At 42.1% G+C, this 23,988-nt stretch overlaps 1 protein-coding gene across 1 annotated transcript in view; it reads right to left on the bottom strand.

Moving 5' to 3' along the window:
• CYTH1 (cytohesin 1) overlaps window positions 1-23,401 on the bottom strand; it is a 67,359-nt gene extending 43,958 nt beyond the window's left edge. The window contains exon 1 of the mRNA XM_081319706.1: window positions 23,024-23,401. Coding sequence (XP_081175832.1) covers window positions 23,024-23,054 — 31 coding nt within the window. The 5' untranslated portion in view covers window positions 23,055-23,401. The remainder of the gene's footprint in view (window positions 1-23,023) is intronic.
• Between the last annotated feature and the right edge of the window lie 587 nt (window positions 23,402-23,988).

Raw genomic sequence — 23,988 nt, 5'->3', positions numbered from 1 at the left:
ACCATGGGGATGCTGCAACAGTTGTAACTGTGAAAAACTCTTATAAGTCATTTTTTTCACTGCTGTTGTAACTCTGAGTGGTCACTAAAAGAATAGTTGTAAGTCAAAGTGTACCTATATCATCCCTAGTGATAGTGGGGTTCTTTTTTAAAACTACTTTCTTGTTGTGTAAGAAAGTAGTTTGTGATTTTGGGGATGGCTGTGGATGAGGTAGACTGATCTACTGTTCATCTGAAAGTGAGAAGCGTTTCAGGCACAGAGAAAGATTTTCTACTATTGGAGTGTCAAGCTATCTGGTTTTCTCACAAAATCCCTAGCGCTGTTACTGTGTTCCCTGCCTTCTAATATAAAATGTTATGAGGCAGGGGTGGTGCAAACCTGAATGAAAATGTTGCATATTGGTGGAGCAGTGGGCTAATGCCTCCTTAAGTAACACCAGCTGCCTGCAATTAGTGCAGGTTCGCATCCCACCAGGCTCAAGGTTGACTCAGCCTTCCATCCTTCCGAGGTAGGTAAAATGAGGACCCAGATTGTTGGGGGCAATTAAGCTGACTTTGTAATAATGCCGCTGGGGGGGGGCGTGAAAGCCCTAATAAGCAGGCATATACATAGAATGAAGGCTACTGCTAAGCTTGTAAGCCGCCCTGAGTCTTCGGAGAAGGGCGGGATATAAATGGAATTAAAATAAAATAAAATAAATATTCGTATTTCTTGAATAATGTCATGGTCAAGGAATTAAGGAGTCCACAAAGCAGACAGCTAGATACTTTTGTATTGCAATGATTCTAGAAAACAACATCAGTAAGTGAAGATCTGTCCAATGGCAATTCTCCATGGTGGGACAAGACACATTATAGATCAGGGTCCCCAACCCCCAGTCTGCGGACCAGTAGTAGTCCATGGCCTGTTGGGAATTGGTCTGTGCAAGTGGCAGGCAAACAAGCAAAGCTTCATCTGCTCATGTGCGGGATCTAGGTTGCACGCGCGAAGCCATCTCCTCTATCTCCCTGTGGAAGACAATTTTTCTACCAAAGCCAGTCCCTGGACCCCAGGAAGCTTGGGGACCACTGTTATAGATGATGTCATAATCCAAAAGAAAATGTGAAAACATCCCCCGACCCCACCCCATACTTGTAATCTAGGCAAGGTCACCAGACGTTGACATCAGTTGATTCATTTGCTGTTTTAAATATATATTTTTATTTTATTTCAAACTGTCTGCCCCAGACTTCATTAGTGAGGATCCAAATTGCCCTAAAAAAGGGCAATATTTAAATATAATTATTTTCACACTTTATACCCCTCCATTCCAAATTGGTTGATAAAACCTGTGATTACTCAGTTGTACATCTTCTTGTTCAGGAAGGTCAAGCAAAATATCCTAGCCACAAACTTCCACTAATAACCATCCTGCTCAGCACCAAGATGATCCATTATTGGGGAAGATATAGTTAGTAATCAAACCTACTATTAGATTTAATAAACTTAATTATTTCCAAAGTTACTTGGTTTCTGTCTCCTTGCACAAAGATTCTTTTATGATCGAAAGCACAAATTATTTCTATCCCACTGTAATCGAACCCGAAGTCAGCTTTCCTTCCACCTAATCACTGAAAGTTAGACTGGTTTCTGAACCAAGAAATCAATGAAACAGTTCAGCAGGCAACTGAATTAACTTTGAGTGCCCAAGCTCCAAGCAAAAAGGTTACCTTTAAAACGAACATCATTACATGAACATTAGCGCAATGATTCTTGTAAAAGAAAAGCTACAATAAACAAACCGAAGCTAAAACAGAGCGTTCAGACTTGATGGTAAACAGAGGGATCCCAACGAACAACTCTATCTGTGACAGAGGAGTGGTCTCTGCATCCACCCTTTCTTCTGCTTCCCTCTTATCATAAATGTCCGCAAAATATTCTACAGCAGAAAAAGTTAAAAACACCTACCTGACTTGGCGGCCACCAAGATGGAAGGGCAGAGGAAGGCTTGGAAACTGGAAGTACAGAGCTCGCTGACTGTGCCCATAGTGGCAGCATAAGATTATCTCCCCCACCACCACCACCCGCCACCAAGATTGGGTGGGAAAAGCTGCCCTTGGACGGCCAGCAACAACCTAGCAAGTCAGAGTTAGCAAAAAAACCGAAGTAGAGAGCACAGGTTAGAACTTAGGGAAGTCCAGCTTCATAGCATCAAACGTTCAGCTGCACCTGCCACACCAACAGGGCCCAGGAAGAGAGAGAAACACAGAGCAAGGAATCCCCAGTCTGGCTGGAGAAGAAGGAACAGCAGAGGCTCCCACGCACTGAGCCTAGCCAATCCCATCTCCCTGTCAGAAAACTATTCCCCGTACTGCAGTGTGCAACTGACAACACACACAAAACCACTTGGAGGGCAGTTCAGTTTTGGATTTTATTTATTTTTTCCAGATGCCCCTTCTGCTGGCTCCACCTCAGCCACTCCCTCGAACTGGTCTGGGGAGGTTTGGGCAAAGAGTATTTTTAGGTTGGTTTTATCCAGCTTCATCATTTGAGTTTTAAGCATCTAGCAAGCTGAGCTGTTGCATAGCAACTGTCACTGCGTAAAGAAAAGGTGAATGAAAATATAGTGTACATGGACACCAAAGATTGGCAAATACATATGTGTAGGTGTAAAGTGCAACATAGCAACTGGGTAGGAGTTGTAAAGCAAGGAAACCGGCAGAATTTTTGCCTCTATCCCTGCAATACTATAAAGAAAAGACTCAGGAATAATTCCGTGCGGTTATTTCTGATAGTTCAAATCTTTGTCAGGAAGCAAAATCCTTTTCCAAACAAGTTGGCTAAATATTATTCTAATTGTACAAGTTTCAGAATATATAAACTGCAGTTACATACTATACTGAAGACCAAACAACTATGGATGTTTTTTCACTTCTTTTCTGAAAAGATCATTAATCTTCATGAAGAGAGCAATGCCAGCTAAGAAACTGGACAAACTGGCTAGTACTTCCTTTGACACAGCTTTTATTTGGCTGAGAAGCATAGCAGGCCTGATGGTTACATTTGTCCCTAGCTTCAGCTTCTTCTATATGCCAATGACTGCTCTTAAAAAGATAGGTTCCTATAAACAAGAAACCAACTTCTGGCAAAATGAGTCATGCAAAATATGTAAAATAGACATAAACCCATGTACTGAGCATCAGCAGGAGAATGATTGAGGTCCTGTACAGAACCAACCTACATCCTATAGATGCTGTGGGTTTGGCCATATGGGATGGTGGTCATTTTAGCCATCATCTTCACTATACAACATGACTCGGGTCTGCCTGAAAATATAGGGCAGTCTTGCTTTTCTTCCATAATTTTATCTCTGAAAGACTAAGTGGTGAATGGGACTGGACTGGAAGTGTTGGGGAAAAGGCCTGGAGTGAGCTAGAGCTACTTACTCCTTTTCAGGTGAGAAATGGAGAGGTGTTTTGCTGACGTTAAGGCTGGCATAGGTGGCAGTCAGGTCAGCGGACTAGGGTTCGAATGGTGAATGCTCGCAGAAATGCACTGGAACCAACTGGCAATTTTGCTGGTGTGATTATTTGATACCTGAATCAAATAATCACTATTATTATCTGAGGTATGACGAAGCCTTTTGATGTATTGGAATTGGGAAGAGGCCAGGTAATGATAAACAGGAAGCAAGAGACAGAGGGTAGGTCAATCTTGGGGAAGGCAGTCTGAATATTTGGTTCCAATGCCTGCCTTCCACCACCTATGTTTGGTCCTGAAATCTGCTCACTGGAGTGTTGGTGGCCCCAGTCTCCATTTGCTGATACTTAATGTAATGTTGGGCTATAATAAAGCTTATCTCATCTGTGATCTAAGCATAAATGAGAGCTGACCTGATAAGCATTACTGAAACTTAGTTGGGCATGAGGTTGGGGGGGTCCTCTCTCTGAAATATGCCCTCAGGTTTTGGATGTGGCACTAGTTGTGACTCGAGACAAGGTGGGTGTGTGGCTATTGTCATCCAAGAAATTCTGCTGGCTGCTGTTCAACAGATAGCTAATATAAAACCTTATTTGTGATATTGGGTCTTAAGGATGAGCTGGAGTTGATGGCAGCAAACCAGTCTTCCTGATGCACAGCTGCTTCCATCCTAAGCTGCTGAACTCTAAGGGTAAGTTGGCAATTGAGTTTCCCAGACTTATATATGGTTTTGAGGATTTCAATCTGTTTTCTCTAGACCAGAGGATGGCTTAGGAGTTCATGGCTGCTATAGTAATCATGGCCCTGATTCAGGTTATCAAAGGGCGTTATATATTAGATCTGTTTTTTGTCTTGGGGCAGTGGCGACATGATCCGAACTTGGGAGATATTTATCCCTCATATATGAATCACTCCTGAATAGTTTCAGAGTACTCCCAATTACTTACACATACACATACACACAAAACCTAGTTGCAAAGAGGTAGGACATATTTGATTGGTCTGCCCCAAGTCACAGATTGAACAGTTGGGATTCCAAAGAACTTGAAATAGTCCTTGAAGCTCAATTGCATGGGACAAGTAAAACCTTAGTCACTGCTTGCAATGAATGGGTGACAGTTGCCTAGGACTGAATCACACCTGTGCAGATTTTTTTGTACACCTCTCAGATAAACCCCTGGTTTTCAAAGGAGCTCCAGAAGATGAAATGACACAAAGATGCCTAGAGCTTTGCTGGAGGATGGCAAAGAGCAAATCTGACCAAACACCAGGTAAGAGCCTTTATTAAGAATTACCTTGTGGTGTTAAGAATGGCAAAACACTCATGTATCTCCTCCACCATTGTGTCCACAAATAGACAATCACCGTATTTTGGATGACTTGGTCCCTACTGCACAAGGAGAAGCTGGGAACCACTGCAAAGTCATTATGAGGACTATTCTAGGCATTTGTTAGATTAAGTCATTTGGATTTGCTTGTAACTGGATACTGTCTGTACAAGCAAAATGGAAATGTCAAAGACAAGGTCTTGTTTGGTTATGTGGAGAGACTTTGAATGCGTCAGTCCAGAGGCAATCCACAATCCTTGGGGCTCTGAATTCCATCACCTTTGTTTCTGAACCATATTCTTTCTGGCTGGTCAAGGCCTCACAGATGATAAAGTAGTTTTAGATCATGATGCAGCAAATGCTTTTTTACAGGAAGGACCATTCTGCCTGCTTTAAAGGAGATGGTGGTTCATCTTTTCCTTAAAAAGCCACACTGAATTCAACAGTACTGGACAATTATTATTCAGGACTCAGCTTTATGGAATCCTTGGTGCTTTCTGACCTTGGTTATTTTTTGTAGACATTTCATTACCAAATTAAGTAACATCATCAGTGCTAGAAGGGACTTGACTTTGTTCTGAGCAAATGTTGAGTAATGAAATGTCTGCAAGAAAGTAATCAAGCTCAGAGAGCACCAAGAACCCCACTGTTCAACCCTGAGCTACAAATATTCTCGTCTATCAGTAGTTTCCGCTTGCAGTTTGAAAGAGCCATTGGAGGAAATAATTATTTAGAACCTTTTCAGTCAAATTTCAGGCCAGGGTTATTTCTCTGTTTTGTTCTGTTTTGAGGCTAGGTTAGACTCAGACAGGGGTGGTTTATTTGTCTTGGTCTCTTGAACTTTTGGTGATCTTCCATACCACCAATCATAGTATTCTTCTGGATAAGCTCAGGGAATTGGGATGGAGGGTATTGTTTTACAATGGTTTTCTTCTTTGGGACGCGGTGGCTCAGTGGGTTAGGACACTGAGCTTGTCGATCTGAAGGTCGGCAGTTTGGTGGGTCGAATCCCGAGTGCCGTGTAACAGAGTGAGCGCCTGTTACTCGTCCCAGCTTCTGCCAACCTAGCAGTTCAAAAGCATGTAAAAATGCAAGTAGAAAAATAGGGACCACTACGGTGGGAAGGTAACAGCGTTCCATGCGCCTTTGGCGTCTAGTCATGCCAGCCACATGACCACGGAGATGGCCTCGGATAAGCGCTGGCTCTTCGGCTTTGAAACGGAGATGAGCACCAGCCCCTAGAATTGGAAACGACTAGCACGCATGTGCGGGGGAACCTTTACCTTTACCTTTAGCTGGTCAGGGATGGAGTAATCTAGCTGGAAGCCTTTCTTTTGCAGGATGCTCAATTCACTCCTCCTTTCTATTTAACATCCACATAATGCTACTGGGTTAGGTCATTTATTAGCATGAGATTAACTACTGTATCATTAGTATGGTGATGATATTCAGCTATACATATCAGCCTGAAGTTGTCCAAGTGATTTCACTGAAGTACTTTCCCAATGCCTGGAGGCTATGAGGGTCTGGATATAGAAGAACAGGCTTTTATTCAACCCTAATAAAACTGCATGAGTGAGGGCTATGTGGAGACTTTGCATTGATAACTCTGGAGAAAGCAGCACTCCAGAGTTGGTTCACAATTTTGAGGTTTTTTGTTTTTTTTTAATCCCATTTATATCCCGCCCTTCTCCGAAGACTCAGGGCGGCTTACAATCTAAGCATAATCAATGTGCTTTTCCTGGACTTATATTTTTTGCTCCAGTGATTTCTGCCTATCTCACCAGATTCAATACTGCTGACATATTTTGGGTCCTTTTTGTGAAAAAGTGCAATCTAACAGGACCTAGGAGGTGTGCTTTCTATGTTATGGCACTTGCCCTATGGAACAGGTCTCCATTGATTTTTACCTTCACAAAAACCTTATGAGGTAAGTGACTAGCCCAAAGTCTCATAGAGAATTTCATGTTTAAGCAGGAATTTCAACCTGGGGTTTTCTGGTTCCAGCTTAGCAGCTTAACAACAATAAAAAAATAGGAATGTAACAGATACTCCTGTAACATGCAAACTAGACTAGCCCTACCCTCAGAAGGTAGAGAAGGAATGCTTTCCAAGTTTGAATCTTCCAGATATGGTTATACAGTATGACTTCCATGATTCCTACACAACATATATGTATAGAGAACCAAGACAGAGACATATATTAAGGAAATAATTATGGGACATATGCCTGCTGGATATGCATAATGACCAATTGGACAAATCATAGACTGCATCTACATGGAGGAAAAGTGTGTAGTGGGGTGCCCTAGGACTCTGTTCTGGGCCCAGTGCTCTTCAACATCTTCATCAGCAATTTGGATCAGGGGCTAGATGGGGAACTCATCAAATTTGCAGATGACACCAAGCTGGCAGGAATAGCCAACACTCCAGAAGATAGGTTTAAGATACAGAAGGATCTTGACAGACTTGAACATTGGGTGCTATCTAACAAAATGAAATTCAGTGGTGAAAAAAGTAAGGTTCTACATTTAGGCAAGAAAAACCAAATGCACAGGTATAGTATAGGTGATACCTTGCTCAATAGTAGCAACTATGAGAGGGATCTCGGAGTCCTAGTGGACAATCACTTAAATATGAGCCAGCAGTGTGCTACAGCTGCCAAAAAAGCCAACACAGTGCTAGGCTGCATTAACAGAGGGATAGAATCAAGATCATGTGAAGTGTTAATACCACTTTACAATGCCTTGGTAAGGCCACGCTTGGAATACTACATCCAGTTTTGGTCACTTCGATGTAAAAAAGATGTTGAGACTCAAGAAAGAGTACAGAGAAGAGCAACAAAAATGATTAGACGACTGGAGGCTAAAACATACAAGGAACGATTGCTGGAATTGGGTATGTCTAGTTTAAGGAAGAGAAGGGCGAGGGGTGACATGATAGCATTGTTCCAATATCTGAGGAGCTGCCACAAAGAAGAGGGAGTCAAGTTATTTTCCAAAACACCTGAAGGCAAGACAAGAAGCAATGGATGGAAACTGACCAAAGAGAGAAGCAACCTAGAACTAAGGAGAAATTTTCTGACAATTAGAACAATCAGTGGAACAACCTGCCTCCAGAAGCTGTGAATGCTCCAACACTGGAAGTTTTTAAGAAGAGACTGGACAGCCATTTCAACTCCCAGAATTCCTAAGTCAGCCATGCTGACTGAGGAATTCTGGGAGTTGAAGTCCATGCGTCATAAAAGAGCCGAGGTTGCCTACCCCTGGTATAGGGTTTCCTGCCTGAGCAGGAGGTTGGACTAGATGACCTCCAAGGTACTTCCAACTTTATCATTATTATTAGTATTGTTTATCAATCTGAACTGTGCAGAATAATTTCCTTGCAAGATAGCTCAACAAAAAGAATTCATTACAATATTTCCAAGTCTCCAATCCACCTGGGTCTTCCTAAAAGTTTGTTAAAGAGGTTTAGAGGAAAAGGGTGGCAAATTACAGGTCCTAACATAGGTGTTTTCCACATATGGCATGACTTTACTATTCTGTGCCAGTTCTTCCTGCTTGCGACTGGAAGTAACATCTAGCTATTATACTACAGTTTCTTTACATCTGTAGAATATTTACTGTAATATTCCTACAAGCAGTTAAAAGCTAAAATGTTGTAAAAAGGAAGTCTGAGGAAATCCTTTCAGTTTTGTAATTTGATAACTATAGGATAGCTTGGGCAAGAGAGAAAGGGAGCTCACTAAAAAAAATTAAGCAAAAGACTAAGCCAAGACAGTTTTTATTTGACTGTAATCTCGTTGCTTCTCAATTTTAAAAAAAATGAAGAAAGTTGATAGTCCACACATTAATTTGGTTCAGTACACAAACCATAAGCACAGTTTAAAAAAACACAAGTGGTCTCTTTTTTTTCTTCCTGTTTGATAATCCTCAAGCAACAGTTTGTGCAATTTTTCATATTTATAACATAATCTATAGACTACTGAATAGAAATAAAATAAGTTTCGGAAGCTGGCAGAAAACCACACCACTCAATTCAATAGTAAATATATAAAATAATTTACCAGAATTTTTTTTGCTGTAGGAGGGAGATCAGGAGTAACAGAAAAGAGGAGGGAGATGAATACACAGGCAATATAAAGAATGAAAAAGTCCAGAGGGAGGTTGTGAAAGAAATGGGAGCACTCTTTCTTACACATGCACACACACATACATATAGAGCAGACATGTCAAACACAAGGCCCGGGGGCCAGATCCGGCCCGCGAAGTGGTTTCATGCGGCCCGTGAAGCCATCCTGGAAACAGTGAGGGAACGGCCCCCACTGCCTTGGCCCTGGCCCAGAGACCCTCCTTCTGCCAGAGACCCTCAGATCTGTCCCACTCCTGCCCAGGCCCCCATAGGCACCCTTGATGCGAACGATGTAGAGCTGGCCACGCCCACCCAGTAGGCCATACGCACTTTAGCCACGCCCACCCAGTAGGCCACGCCCACCCAGGCCATACCCACCCGGCCCCCTGAGGGCAACCGCAATGCTGATGGGGCCCTCAATGAAATTGAGTTTGACACCCCTGATATAGAGCCTGGCACATCATCAAACACTTCACAGAAGCTCATTGTAGAGGTTCAAATTCTCTTGAGCATTAAGTCTTTATGATACAAGCCCATCAATTGTCTTGGATCTACAGGGATTAAATACATTTTCTTAGGGATGCCCATAGATTTATTTCTAACCACTTTCCCAGCAGCTGAAATTTTCTAGCAATCTCAAGTATAGATTCAATTCCTCTTTTGAGAATGGAGTTGCAACAGCCCTGAAAAACTTTTTTTTATTACTATCACAAGATGTTTTTTTTCTTGCATCAGATCTCATGACTATAGTGGTAGAATCGCATCAGAAGCTTTATGGCAGAAGCAGCTAAGTGTTTACAATCTTCATTGTAAGTAACAATCTTCATTGTTATTTCATACAGGATGGATCTAAGTGCCCAATGGATCTTACGTTTTCTGCATGTGTACCCCCAAATCCGTTCTTAAATGCTTTTTGTAGCTGTTTTCTGATACTTTGAGATCTGGGGTGTGTGGCACATAAAAAAGGGAGTATTTGCAGTATTAGCTATTGTGGGAAGGGTTAAACTTTCTTCTTTCCACTGCCTATTCTGTTTTTGCAAATTGGTTCCGGTTTCTCTTCCTGAGTTCATGTTATCTCACCATGCTCTTGTTTGTTTATGGCTCTCATAACTCTTCCAGTCACCCTTTACAACTTCCAGTCATGTTAGAGATATCTAATATCCAGTTCAACCAGTTTGCACCAGTTCAGCAGAACCAGTAGATAATTTTTTGTTGCCCAGACCCAGAATGGACTTCCAGAAATGGCATCCACACACAGAACCTGTTGTTCATATATTTGAATCCCACCACTGCTAACATCACTTCACTGAATGCCCATTCTCAATGCTCCTTAGGCAATAAGGACTCTTTTTAAGTAGGTATGGGACCGGTTTTCATGTCCAGGACAGACATACTCCTATAAATGTTAGCATAAGGCTCCTAGGACTAGTGATTGTGTAGTTTGGTTCAGCTTTGCTATTTGTAAAATATTGTGTGACTTTAATAAATTATATAACTTGCAGGGTTATTGTGAGATACTACTGTTGCAGGATTCGATTCCCATGGTTATATGATCAAAATTCAGACACTTGGCAACTGACTGATATTTATGACAGTTGCAATGTCCCAGGTTCATGTGATCACCTTTTGCGACCTTCTTACAAGCAAGGTCAATGAGGAAGCCAGATTCACTTAATAACTGTGTTACTAACTTAACTGCAGTGATTCACTTAACTCTGGCAAGAAAGGTCGTAAAATGGAGCAACATTCACTTAACAAATGTTTCACTTAACAACAGAAATTTGGGCTCAATTGTGGTCATGTCAAGAACTACCTGGGAAGGAGGGAAGGAAGGAAGGAAGGATTTCCATGAGAACGAAGTCTTATTTTATTGGACAGTTTGTTTCCAGGTGTTTCTGCATTGCCTTCCTCAGCATTTCAAATAAACTGTGAGGAATTGAGTTTTGGCTCCAGTTTACTCTTTGTTGAACTCAGCATCTCTGTTTCCAGGTGCACAGACTCTTATCAGTCAAAAAACACAGGAATCGACCTTCTCCTTCAGCACAGGGAACTTCAAAGTTCTGTGCACCGGCCCTGGGAGAATTCTGTCCTGCTCTGCTTAGTAAAGCTGGCAGTAGAATTGAGTCCTGGAAGGAAAGTGCCTCAAGGGGGCAAAGGGTGGGATAAGTTCCATTCAGTGCTAAGCTGATAAGGAAATACTCACTACTGTAAAAGAGAAGCCCATTCGTTTTATTATCCACATGGGTCAAACAAATTCATGTATCTTTCTTTTTCAGGAGACACAGCACCACAGCCTTGAAGACCTACAGCATAGCTAGTGCTAGAACCTTCTTTATGCAGACAGGCAAAACTCAAGCATGCAATCCTATGAACTTAGGAAAACACATAGCAAACAGATATAAATGCTCCAGGAAGCTAGAAGGTGACAGCAGGAAAGTAGAAAGCAGAAATACAGGACTTTTTCCCCAGGTCAATTAAAGCAGCAGCTTGAACCAGAGTATATAGGTACAATGCAGGGAAGGAGAAGGGAGTAGAAAACTTGCCCCAAGGATAAGCCCAAACCAGAAGAAGCCTTCAATTGTCTTTAGTTTTATTAGCTTTGCAGTAGTGTTTTCCACCTTATTCCAATAAAATGTTTGCTGTGAATACAATCCGGCACTCTTAACTGACTATTCTGTTGCTCATGTGGTCAAGTGACTTCCATGGGTTGGGATCAATCCAATTTCATTGGCCACAATATACAATGTAGGCATGCCACCTCCCTGTCCTGGATCCTGTCCTTTGGGACCACAGAAAAAAAGAAAATCATGACACTTCTCCTACTTTAGGATACACCCCACCTTATTTATCTGGTTCTGAACAGGTTTAATATATATGAATAAGTTTAATATTCTTTCAACATAGGGATACAGATACTACTAGAAATATAGTGGATTGCAGGTTATGGTTGTGAGGATTAGCTGCTAAACTTAGGAACTATCTTCCCAGATATTGGAAGATGAATTTGACAGAAAAGCCATGTGTTTAATTAGCAGCATTGATTTGTGAAGGAACCTATGCTCAACAAGTGTTCAAATATTGTATCAGCTCCCTGTGAAAGTATCTAAACAAAACACTTGTACAAATCCAAAGAGAATACTGATCTAGGCTCTTGACATAACTCACCTCTTTCCTAGTACCATCCTACATCAAGAAGAAAGGGTGGTCGATATTTTCCTGCTGGCTGATGACATTTTTGAAGTGGGGTGGAGATAGGAAACAAAGTCAGGGGAATCCACCATTTCTGGTCTTTAAGGGACCTGCACATCCTGCACAACATCAGTACTACTTGCCAGCATTGTGCCAGCTGCAGAGCTGCCAATGTTATGCTGTCTCAAATAGAGTTTTCTGCAGTCTCAAATACAGTTAGAAAGCACATTAAGTCGGCTATGAAGAAGAGCCCTGTGTGAGGGAAGCCAAGATAAACAAAACCGTATTTGAAATACCAATGTGTTTTACATACATACGATTGTGCAGTTCTTTGGATTGGTTCTACTGAAAAGGCACATTGAAGTGCAAAGGTGGCACACACCTGCCCGATCTTAAAGAAGCTAAATAGAGTGGATTGGATGCAGAATGGGACAACTTGCCTCAGCCAAAGCACTGCGGCCAACTCACCATGGCCAACTTGCTGTGGGACAACTTACCACTGTCAACTCATTTTTTTATTGAAAAGTTTTACAGTACATTTTTAAATACAAAACCCCTCCCCTCTCCCCAAACCTCCCCAACTCTCCCCTCCCCTCCCCCCCCTCCCCGACTTCCCAGAGCTAAATACAGGGTATAAAAATACAAACAAACATAATCTAAAATATGCAAACAACAATAAAATATTAAATTCTATCGCACTTTAACTCTTAATAAAATAACTACAAGCTAATTATACATGATATAAATCCGCTACTTATTCAAATGCTAAATGAAACTTTTTAGTCCCATATTTATTCTGAATATAATCTATCCATCTCTTCCACTCCACAGTATATCTCTGTTGCGATTGATCTTTCAAATACGCTGAAATCTTTGCCATCTCCGCCAAGTTAGAAACTTTTAAAGTCCATTCTTCTATAGTCGGCAGTTCTTCCTTCTTCCAATATTGCGCTACTAAAAGTCTCGCTGCTGTAATTAAATTCAACATCAGCTTAGTGTCCACAACAGTAATATCTGTAATAATGCCCAGTTACCACTGTCAACTCATGACGGGACAACTCAGCAGGGGACAATTTAACAATTCAGTTTAATAATTTAACATAAATAAAAAAATATTTTAATGTTTGTCATTCACATTTCATTCAGTCTCTCCTTTGCATCCTTTCTTTAATAATTCTATTCCACCATTTCTTTTATACTAGTGTAACTCTTGTCCTGCAGCAAATTGTCCTGCAGGGAGTTGGCTGTGGTGACTTGTCCCGCAGCGAGTTGACTATGGTGAGTTGGCTGCAGTTGGTTACGGCGAATTGGTTGTGGTGAATTGGACACAGCAAGTTGGCCATGGCAAATTATCATAGACCCCCTCCCACCAGGATGCATAGCAGCGCAGCCAGCAGCTTGAGCCCAGAAAAAAGCACAGCTGTTTTGAAGTGCTGCAAATAGGGCCTACATTCACACTCCTATGTAGCCAAAAATACTTTTTGGAGACAGAATCTAAAGAACTGCACAGCCCTACATCACAGTCCCTTTGACCTTGTTTCATACATAGGATTCCTGGGTAAAAACTACTGCCCACAGGATGGTTTGGGACAGTGAGGAAAAATAAATGGCTTTGGAATACACTATGAATGAACCCACACGGAAAGAAATGGTAGAATTTTTTAATAAAATCCTCTCAGTCTCTCATAAACCAAATGAAGTTTGGGCTTTTAACAAACCCGTTTTTTCCAGTATAAAAATAATGCTTCATTAAAGCGTATATTTTAGTAATGTTCTAGTATGTTTTGTGAAGAGCTGATTGATTGCACATATATTTGACCTTGAGGCACGTTTTAATATTCTTGGACATCCATATTCTTTTGAACTACAGATAGTCCTCGAGGTATGACCGGTCATTTAATAGCCAAAGTTATGACAGACCCACCCACCCTAAAAAAAAGCTACATATGGTCTTTTTTTCAAAGTTACAACAGCTGCAGTGCCTCTACAATCATCATTCGCCCTTACAATCAACCACAGGGACACTGCAGCACTTGGACCTGCTCTTCACAAGCCCATTACCCATCGTATTTATCTCCAGACCTCATATTGGGAAAAGAGGGCAGGCCATGTGTTCTTGGGCAATGTGGCAGCGACCCAGGAGCTACTGCCATTTTGTCCCTGCCCATTTGTGAGCAGGGACAAAATGGTGGCTGCAAGATAAAATGCTCAGTTTTGCTGCCTTAACAAAGTCTGCACAGCACTGCAGAAGCTTTCTGCAGCATTCAGAAGCTTCCTCAGGGCTGTGCAGACCTTGTTAAGGCAGCAAAATGGAGAGGGTTTTTTGCTACACAGCAGTGACCTGAATGTGACCACCATTATGTGCATAGGACAAAATGGCATCTGCTTCCGGAATACTGTCATTAGCCAAACAAAGAAGCAATCCATTCCAATGCTTTGGAAGTCCTGGGAGTTCTTCAAATAGTGAGGATAAGGCCTGGTGGGGTAGGAATCAGGCCTAAGGCCTAGGGGAGACCTGAGGGAGTGGAAAAAGGCCCGTGGGGATCCAATGGGTAGGAAGCAGAAGACAGGCATCTCAAGAGATGGGAGAGGCCTTGGACAGGGCAGGTGGTCCTGAGCCTGTGCTAGGCCACCAAAGACCTTCTCAACCTGAATGACCCTGTGCTCCACTTAACAACCAGCACATTCATTTAATGATTCACTGAGGAGAACAGGGATGGGGTCATTAGGTGAGACACTTAACAATTATTGCGACATGCAACTGTAATGGGCAGGCTCCATTACAATTGTATCTCAAGGAATACCTGTATATCCCTATTGCCTGAAAATTGATGACTGGAATGATTCTCTGTTTTTAGTGCTAAAAAGCCAGACCTTCATCATTAGAAATCTATAGATTTATGACTGCATTTACTCAAAGATGGAAGACCCACTTTTTAATTATTTATCTATATTTGTTATAGCCACCTAACTCTAGGCAGCATACAAAACCAAAAAAAATCCATAAAACAAATAAAACATAAACCACACCAAGAGTTTGGACTAAAACAATCATAAAAGCAAAACAAATCAAACAAAAGAGGGGTCCCCAAATACAAAACATCAACCCCAGACCTGGGACCAAAGCCAGGTTTTCAGAGCTTTCCAGAATCCCAGGAGAGAGGGCACCATTTTTATCTCTGGGGAGATGCTGTGATAGTTCCACAATGTTTAATAGACAGGATCTGGAGTGCACCCACTCTCCCAGAACACACTGGCATGGGCAGAAATGATTGGAGATCAGCAGTCCCTCAGATATTCAGAACCTATGTCATATAGTTCTTTATTAGAGTATATTTATTTTATTACCAGCATCTAGACTTGCACTTGGAAGCTGACTGGTAATCAGTGCAGCTCATCTAGTTGCAATGACACATGGGCATGCCAAAAGCACCCATTATTGCTCACACTGCTGCATTCTGTACCAGCTGTAGCTATCAGGTGCTCTTCAAAGAGAGAGCACATTGCAATAATTCAGTTATGAGATGACCAGGGCATGAGTGACTGTCTGAAAGATTTCCCAACTGAGGGAAAGGTGAGGGTGGTGGCACAAGATGAACTTATGCAAAGGCCCTCCTGGCCACAGCTGACAACTGCTCTTCGAGCAATAGGTGTGAATCCAGAGGGACCCCAAACTGAACACTAGTCATAAAATGAGGTAGTGCAGTCCCATCCAAGATAAAAAATGGTAATATCCCTAATGCCAGTGGATAAACACACACAACCAGGATTGCATTCTGCCCCATCCACACCTGCCCCATCCGATGTATTGACCAGATGCTAGGTCAATACATCGACATAAAAATCAAACAGTCCAACCTAGCCTCAGATTCCATGTAAATTGGAATTTGTACATGCAACGTACAAACGTACAAACAACATGCTTTCAAATGTACAGTACATACAGTATTTGTAATGAAATCTGGCCATCTTTATGGAAACTTATGAAAAACACAATATGTATATAATCTGTATGAGAGATGAATGTTTGTATTCACTCTTTTTTTCTTTCTCTTGTTTTTCCCCTTTGTTTTGTTTAATTAAAGCCTTTCCCCATATTAAAAACAAAATCAATACTGCTCTTCCAAATCATTTGTCTTTTTCACTGTCAGGTAAGGATTAGAAAGCAAACAATTTTGCTATTAGCAAGATAAAGCTATTTATGGCTAGGCAACACTTTTAGATTTACTACCCCATTTACATTTAGGTGTATTTCCCAATACCTTAGCAATGGCTAGTAAGAAGAAACTGAATTTCTTCACCTTCCTCTAAAATGAGGCATAAGCAACACTCTACTGGAATTGCAATCATCAACCAAATGTGAATATAAATGAACTACGTCTAAAGTATTGTTTTTCAAAGCAATTGAAGAGACATACTGGTATTTAATCCCCAGCAAACCTGCATTTTTCTTATTAATCTCTGACAAAGCAGAAAACTCAGCACAAAGTCAAATCAGTTACCCTATTCCTTTTTCTTCCAACTGCAGCCAGGAGATGTATAGTAAGATAGAATTTGTCAGCAACATTCCTACACGTGAAAACAGATCAAAGCTTATGCACATTTACAGCAAGGCTGTCTGGAACAGTGCTGACTAAACAGACTGTCATGCTTCTGAAATGACTTCTTACCACAAAACCACTGCTTCATTGCAAGCCACCCTTTTACCAGATGCCCAGGATTGTCTAAGAGTGCAAGATTATTGTTCCACTGCAGTTTTTTTGCAGAAATGGATGAAACCAAGACCAGGAATACCACACTGTGTGCCTGAAATAAGGGACTGGATTTTGTAAAAAAAAATCCACTTCCTAACTTATTATATTTGTGGCCTATAAAATAAAGGATTCAGAATCAGAAATTCTGCAATCTAACACAAAATATAGTTCTTTGTTTTTACCTGCACACAGCATGTAACATTAAAATGGTGTTATATCTTATCTAGCAGTGAGCTATCAATCCCTCCTGTACTATCTCTGTTTTGATCAAAGAAAAATCAAGGCCCATCAATACCAGAAATGCTTCTCATCCCCACCCTTCAAAATGCCAGGAGAGAGAGAGAGAGAGAGAGAGAGAGAGAGAGAGAGAGAGAGAGAGAGAGAGAGAGAGATCTGCTTATGCTCTAAATCATAATGCTCTATGGGACAAAGCCTAAGGTTGGTATTCCCTAGAATTGGGATTCAGTGAGGCACAAATGCTAACGTAATAGTAGGAGATTTCTGGAGGACTTTACTTCTGGCAACAAAGATTAATTTCATAATTGTTTGGACATTCATTAAAGTGAGCGAGGCCTTTTTTATATATTTTATTAATTTTCTAGTTTTACAGTCAAATACTTAATAGACAACGTGTTGTCTGGGTCCATTAGTAATTCAGTGGTATACTGTATATTAACTTCTTTGGTCTCTAGATCCAATATTACACCATTAGCTGTTTCCTCTCTTCTTCCGGTAGTACCTGTTTTCCCATACTAGGCAAATACAATTCTTATTGTTATTAATAAATATACAATTGAATATCAACATCTTTGTTACGTTTTTCTTATATCAATAATGTCATTTTAGATAACTTTTCTAACCAAAACATATCTTAATTGCATTTACACTTAATATCCATACGTTCAATCAGTATCCTGTTTTCACTTTTTTAAAAAATTTTAATTTCCCACCAGTGTTCAAAATGTCTCTATTGTTTATAATTTCAAAGTAAGTTATATTTGGGTAACCAAAAGCTTCCCTTATTCAAACTTCTTAGCATTTTCCTATTTCTCTTCTCATACCAAAATCTAATATTCTAATTACAGATCTTATCTTTCTAGTTATCATAATACTTCTATCCAGTGCTTTTTTTGTAAAAGAAAAAGGTGCCGGAACTCGCACATGTCATACAACCCGCTTTGCCTACCCTACAAGGTTCCATCCAAAAAAGGTGCCGGAACTCTGTTCTGAGCGTTCTATGAGAAAAAAAGCCCTGCTTCTATCTCTAGCAATTATCTTATTCTCCACCATATTCAAACATCTAGTTAATAATATAATATCCCATCTAATGGATCAAGACCTCTATTTTCTTCTGTCTTACTCTAGCTTTCTTCCTTTGCCAATAACTTTCCAAGTCAATGCATTTGAATCATCAAGTAATTTTTCCTCTGTTTTTTTAAAGGGGGGGTGTCAATTATTAAACAAGTCTTCTCCAACTTGATGCCATCCAAATGGAGTATACTTTATATTCCATAATCCGTCACTTAATAACATAGTAAGTCAGTAAACTAGAAAACAGTCCCTGATGCAACCCAAAGGCATTCAGGGTATCAGCAAATAAAATCTCCTAAATTTCTATAGCAGCCATGGAACTATACTTTAACTACCCTCCTATTTAAGAGACATTTCAAGTCCAGAACAGAAGCTGCTCTGTCTCTTGTTGCAGGCAGCTGTCAGTTGTTCCCTGACCCAGAGCAGCTGCCAGTGAATATATGCACAATTCTATAGCAATTTAATGTAACATGAGACCATCTTTTATTGTTTGTATCCAGGGTCTACAGGTTTTATTAGCTAGCCATTAGAACAGACATGGAAAATGCTATTAAATATAATCCGCAAAATGTTATGGCTATATTCTAACGAAACAGACAGCCAGGACACGACTGCATTGTTACAGCAAATAACCAAATCCAGAAAAATGCAATAAAAATGAAAGAACATGTAAAGAGATACAGTGAATAAAACCAATGAATAAAACCTGCAGTTGCCTAGCCCTATCCAACCACACACACAAAGAATAGGATATACAATGAAGATAACAAAGGGCCCTCTGAATTGATGACAAGTCACATTCAGGAGAGAACAGAATCAGAAAGAGAGAGGGATCACATCTGCATGACACTCAAGAAGCGGAACTGAGATGTGGGGCAAGCACTCAGGAGGAACAATATGCTACAGAGGATGTACCGTAACATTCATTTCATGATTGCACACAAAGCAATTTTTCTCCCTATTCTCAAACTTAAATAAGAAAAACTTATGGTCATGTGATCATAATTCAGGCACATGGCAGAGGTCACGTGATCACCATTTGCAACCTTCCCAGCCAGCCTCTGACAAGCAAAGTCAACAGGGAAAACTGGATTCACTTAACAACTATCTAATTCACTTAACTACAGTGATTCGCTTAACAATCATGGGCAAAAAAAATTGTAAAATTCGACAAGACTAACTTAATAAATCACTTTGCTTAGCAATGGAAATTTTGGTCCCAATTGTGCTTGTAAATCAAGGGCTGCCTATTTTTCTGGAGATTCTTACTAGCATAATTACAACTTAATTGCATTCCTTTGAAGAGTGCCCCCACTTCCTCTTTGGTTGAAACAAGAACCTGACAACTCCTGTGCAAATTTGGTTAAATTTAGCTTCCCCATAAACAAAATAGGCCAGTAGAGCTGAACCAATGACAGATTTCAGAAAAGACAGTGACCCACAATATACCATAAGTACTCTGAGATACAGTCAAGCCTGTTCTGAATTCCTCCCCCCAAGATAATATTCACAGTAGATTTCCCTGGAAACACACACTAATCCATGCACTCAGATTAAAAGTGATGCCCAGATGGCAAGCAGGGACAGAAACTCATTTTTTCCCCTCTGCAGTTTAATCCTAGACGAGCAACAAGACTCCTTTCTTCATCTCACCTAATCTCTTTAGGTCAGTGTTCCTCAACCTCAGCAACTCTTAAGATATGTGAACTTCGGTTCTCACAATCCTCTAAGAAACACTGCTCTAGGGTGAACAATGCAAATTGTAAACCTTGTCCAGTCCATTAAGCAGGAAATTTCTGAGCTGCATCATTTCAACTTCTCCCTCTTTCCCAGCCCCATTTGCTGCCCTATTTTGCATTTAAAGGGAAAATAAGTTAAATAAAATCATACCCAAGCTGGGAAAACCCCTACTCTTTGATGTAACTGAAATACTTTAAAAATAATACTGGCACTCTAGAATGGAATATTGCTGTTCTTGTATGTTTGATTTTCAGAAAAAAATCTATCACAAGTAATTTCACAAAACTTTTATTAAAGAGAAAATAATCTAAATATGACCAACTGCAGTAGCAATGAAACCTCAGCTCATATTGAGCCCCACTTGGCAGAGCCTTGTTAGGCTAAGTCAAAAGGCTATTGATCATCTACCCCTGGATCTGCCATTGCCCCTAAGTTACCTCTGTTGAGGAACATACAGGATCCCCCCATGTGACTGGGCAGCACATCCAGATTGAAAATATAGCAGGTTGGGTGATATATGAGCAGAACTGGGCAGCCTGCCATTTGCCCAAATTGGAGGTTATCTATTGCTGAACATCTTAATCCAGCACTTGCAATGAATGCTAGGTGAGAAAACAGTTGCATAGGTTGTTTTACCATTACAGTACTTCTCTCTTCCCAGACAAGTTCCCTAGGATAACAGCACGATGTCTGCAACTCAGCTGGAATGTTCATGTACAGATCAATCAAGAACAAGTGTGCGGATGGCAGGGGCATATGTACACACAGCTTGCCTCTCTAGTAGTACTAAGCTGCAGCTCCCATGTCTTTCATCTCCAGTCCAGATCTCTGGAATTAAATGATGTATCCAAGCTGTTCTAATCAAAGCCATTCAAAATTCAAAGCTGATTTCTGATGAAACCACAAATTCAACTCATCCACTTTAAAAAGAATTCTGGTATGAGCACCCACAATATTGACTGAAAGGTAAAAAAAAAATTCCAGGTGTTGTTTCTGTGACAAGATATGCCAAATAAATGGAGCAGGCCTCTATCACTTCAGCAGTGCAGAGATCTGATGCCCAACTCCACTGGGGAAAACTGTAAGTCAGCTACTCACCCATAACTGGGTCATACACACTGATTGGTGCAACAACACTGCAGAGATGCTCTCAACATTCAGAATGTCAGTGAATTTAGAGTCAACATGAATGAAATTAATTATAAAGACAGCACTGAGGCAGTCCCTCCATTGAGCTGTCACACACACCAGGTTGAGTAAGCAAAGGATCACAGACTCTTTGAAGTGAACTGTACAACACTGGGCTCATGCTTCACTGCAAGATCTAAACCTGTTATTTCTCTTATGTGGTCTGCCTATTCCAGTCTAAAGCTCTCTGGATGAACTTCTATCTTCCTAGCCTACATAAGATGCTGGAAATTTTAGAACAATACATCTGGACACCACCAAAATTAGAAAGGCAAATAAAAGAGATAAATTACAGTTATTCCCATTATCTTTACAATATATATTCTGGATCACTGTGTGAACTGCCATCTCTTTCCTAAGTCTATGCACACTTGTTATGAAAGAGAAAGACTAACTTGGATGTCCATTGTTGGACAGTGACAAAAGTTAAGCTATAAATACAGAAGACTGAAGGCTTGTTTCTCAAAATAAGACAGCTTTGCAGAAAACACATATTTTAGCAAAATTTACACGTTTATCACAGCATTTCTGAATTGATTCCAGTTCCTTATTTATTATGACAGCACAATCAGGAAATGATCTATCCATCTCTTTCGTATGTAAAACATGCCAGACTTTTCCCTTGACAAAAGCTTCAGAGACCCTTCAGGCGTGGATGTGTTTGTTGCTCCTTTGCCAAGATGAAGCCAGGGAAGCAGACTAGGGAGAAAAAGTACCATGCTGCACAGTTTCCGAGCATCACCAAGCTGTGAGCTGCACACTCTTTCCACTGCTGTTTCAGAGAACCTATACATACCGAAAGCTTTGAGTTTGTTAAGAAAAGGGCTTGGCTAAAGTCCAGGGCCTCCCAGACATCACACAATAGGCTGAACAGCCAGAACTTAAACACGAAGCTCACATCACCTCCATTCAGTGCTCAGTCCACTGAGAACCCAGAAGAGTGCCATGAGAGCAGAGACTGGCAGCCGGGCACACCAGTCAAGCGGCATTACCAAGGCCCAAAGGCGAGAGCACGTTTCCTCTCCCGCAGTCCGAAGTCTGGTTGGCATAAGAGAGCAAGACCGGCAGCAAAGGCAAGCAGCTGCCATCCACTGCAGCTGTTCCCCTGCTGTCAATCCCAAGGCCCCCTTTCGCGATCCGGGTAACGCTTCTCCGCTGGCCTCCTGTCCTCGCAAACAGCCCCGTGGGTAAACGCCCGTTCAGACAGCGGCTTTGGGTCAGTTGCCCCCATCCCCAATTTGCCGCACTTTCCAAAGGAGTCCTTGCCCAAGCCCACAATCCCATCGCTGCCAGCAACTCCACGCCGAACTTCTCAACCCCGAGAAAGAACAGCTGTCTTTGCCCGGAACCAGAGGGTGCAACAGCTGCCAGTCGCGGTCGGAAAGCCGCCCAGCCCAAGGCAGCTTGCCCCGGACTGTTCACCACCATCTTCTAAGCAATTCAGGTACCTGGCGCGACGGCCCCAACAACCGAACAGACTCGAGGCCCCCACCTCGTCCCCGGTCACTCGCTCAGCACGTTCCCGACGCCCGAGATGGCGGGGCTGATCTTGTCCCCGAACCCCACCTCCTTCCTGCCAATTCCTTCGCCCTTTGAGCAATCACTCCCATGGCTCTCGGCTCTTCTCTGCCCAAAGGCTTCGCCTCCTTGCTAAACACGGAAGGCAAGGCGCGATCCCTCAAGCCTCCGCAAGCCAGGGGAAGCAGGGCCACGCGCGGGGAGAAGGAAGGGCGGCGTGGAGGGTGGGGAAGAGGAAAGAGATCACTGGATCGCAGCGCGGCGGATCCCAAGGACAGTTAGCTGCGCGTAGGAGGGCCACTCCCCCTTACTGCCAACCGGAGATAAATGTTTCGTTTTCCCCGCCGCGATGCAGGCACGGCGAGAAGCGTCTCTCGCCCTCCCGCAATTCATTCACTTGCTCACCAAAACCAGCGGTCTCGTCTTCTTCCTCCATGTTACCAAGCAGAGTAGAACAGCTGCCGAGGAGGCAGTACGAAGCAGCCGCCGCCGCCGCCGCCGCCGCCGATCCTCTGCAAGTTCCTTCTCAACCTCCCGAAAAGAGGCGCGGCTTTTTTGTGCCACGTGATAGAGGACGCGCTTCGGGGCTCGTAATGCCACCAAGCCCCACCCAAGTGGGGTTGGCGGCTTGTGCTGGGTCGGAGGTGCGCCTGCTAGAAGAAGAGAAGCTGCCGCATCTCGGCAAGTCGTTCAGACCACGAGGGGACGGGGAGCTCAGGGTTACACGCGTTGCCTGCAGGAGGGCCGAGTAGACCGCGGGGCTGGTATCCCGAGGCGACCAGAGATAGGCGGAGCTATTTTTTTTTAAATCCCATTTATATCCCGCCCTTCTCCGAAGACTCAGGGCGGCTTACAATCTAAGCGCAAATCAACGTGCTTAGCAATAAGCTTTCATTCTATGTATATGCCTGCTTTCAGCCCCCCCCCAAGCGGCATTATTACAAAGTCAGCTTAATTGCCCCCAACAATCTGGGTCCTCATTTTACCTACCTCGGAAGGATGGAAGGCTGAGTCAACCTTGAGCCTGGTGGGACTCGAACCTGCACTGATTGCAGGCAGCTGGTGTTACTTAAGGAGGCATTAGCCCACAGCTCCACCAAGGCTCTTTACGTCCACGTTATTCGCTTTGAGAATTAATTGGAATTAATTGGAATGTAACTGTGATTACTAATTCGTCTGGGTCGTAGCATCTTACTAACAGTGATTCAGAGAGTTGGGGGCTAGCAAAACTTGCTTCTGCTTGGGAGCGGGGAGCGTGGCCGACTTTGCCGCCCTTCTGGCTCGCCGTATCTTTCTTCGATGAAAGCCTCGAATCCAGAATTTTCCTCAGAATAGCTTTAGATGTCCCATTGTCATTAAAAAAAAAATGA

This window comes from Vipera berus (assembly GCF_964194415.1).
Source record: "Vipera berus genome assembly, chromosome: 2".
NCBI classification, from domain to species: Eukaryota; Metazoa; Chordata; class Lepidosauria; order Squamata; family Viperidae; genus Vipera; species Vipera berus.
The sequence above is the reverse complement of the archived record's forward strand: the minus strand, read 5'-3'. Positions and strand labels throughout refer to the sequence as shown.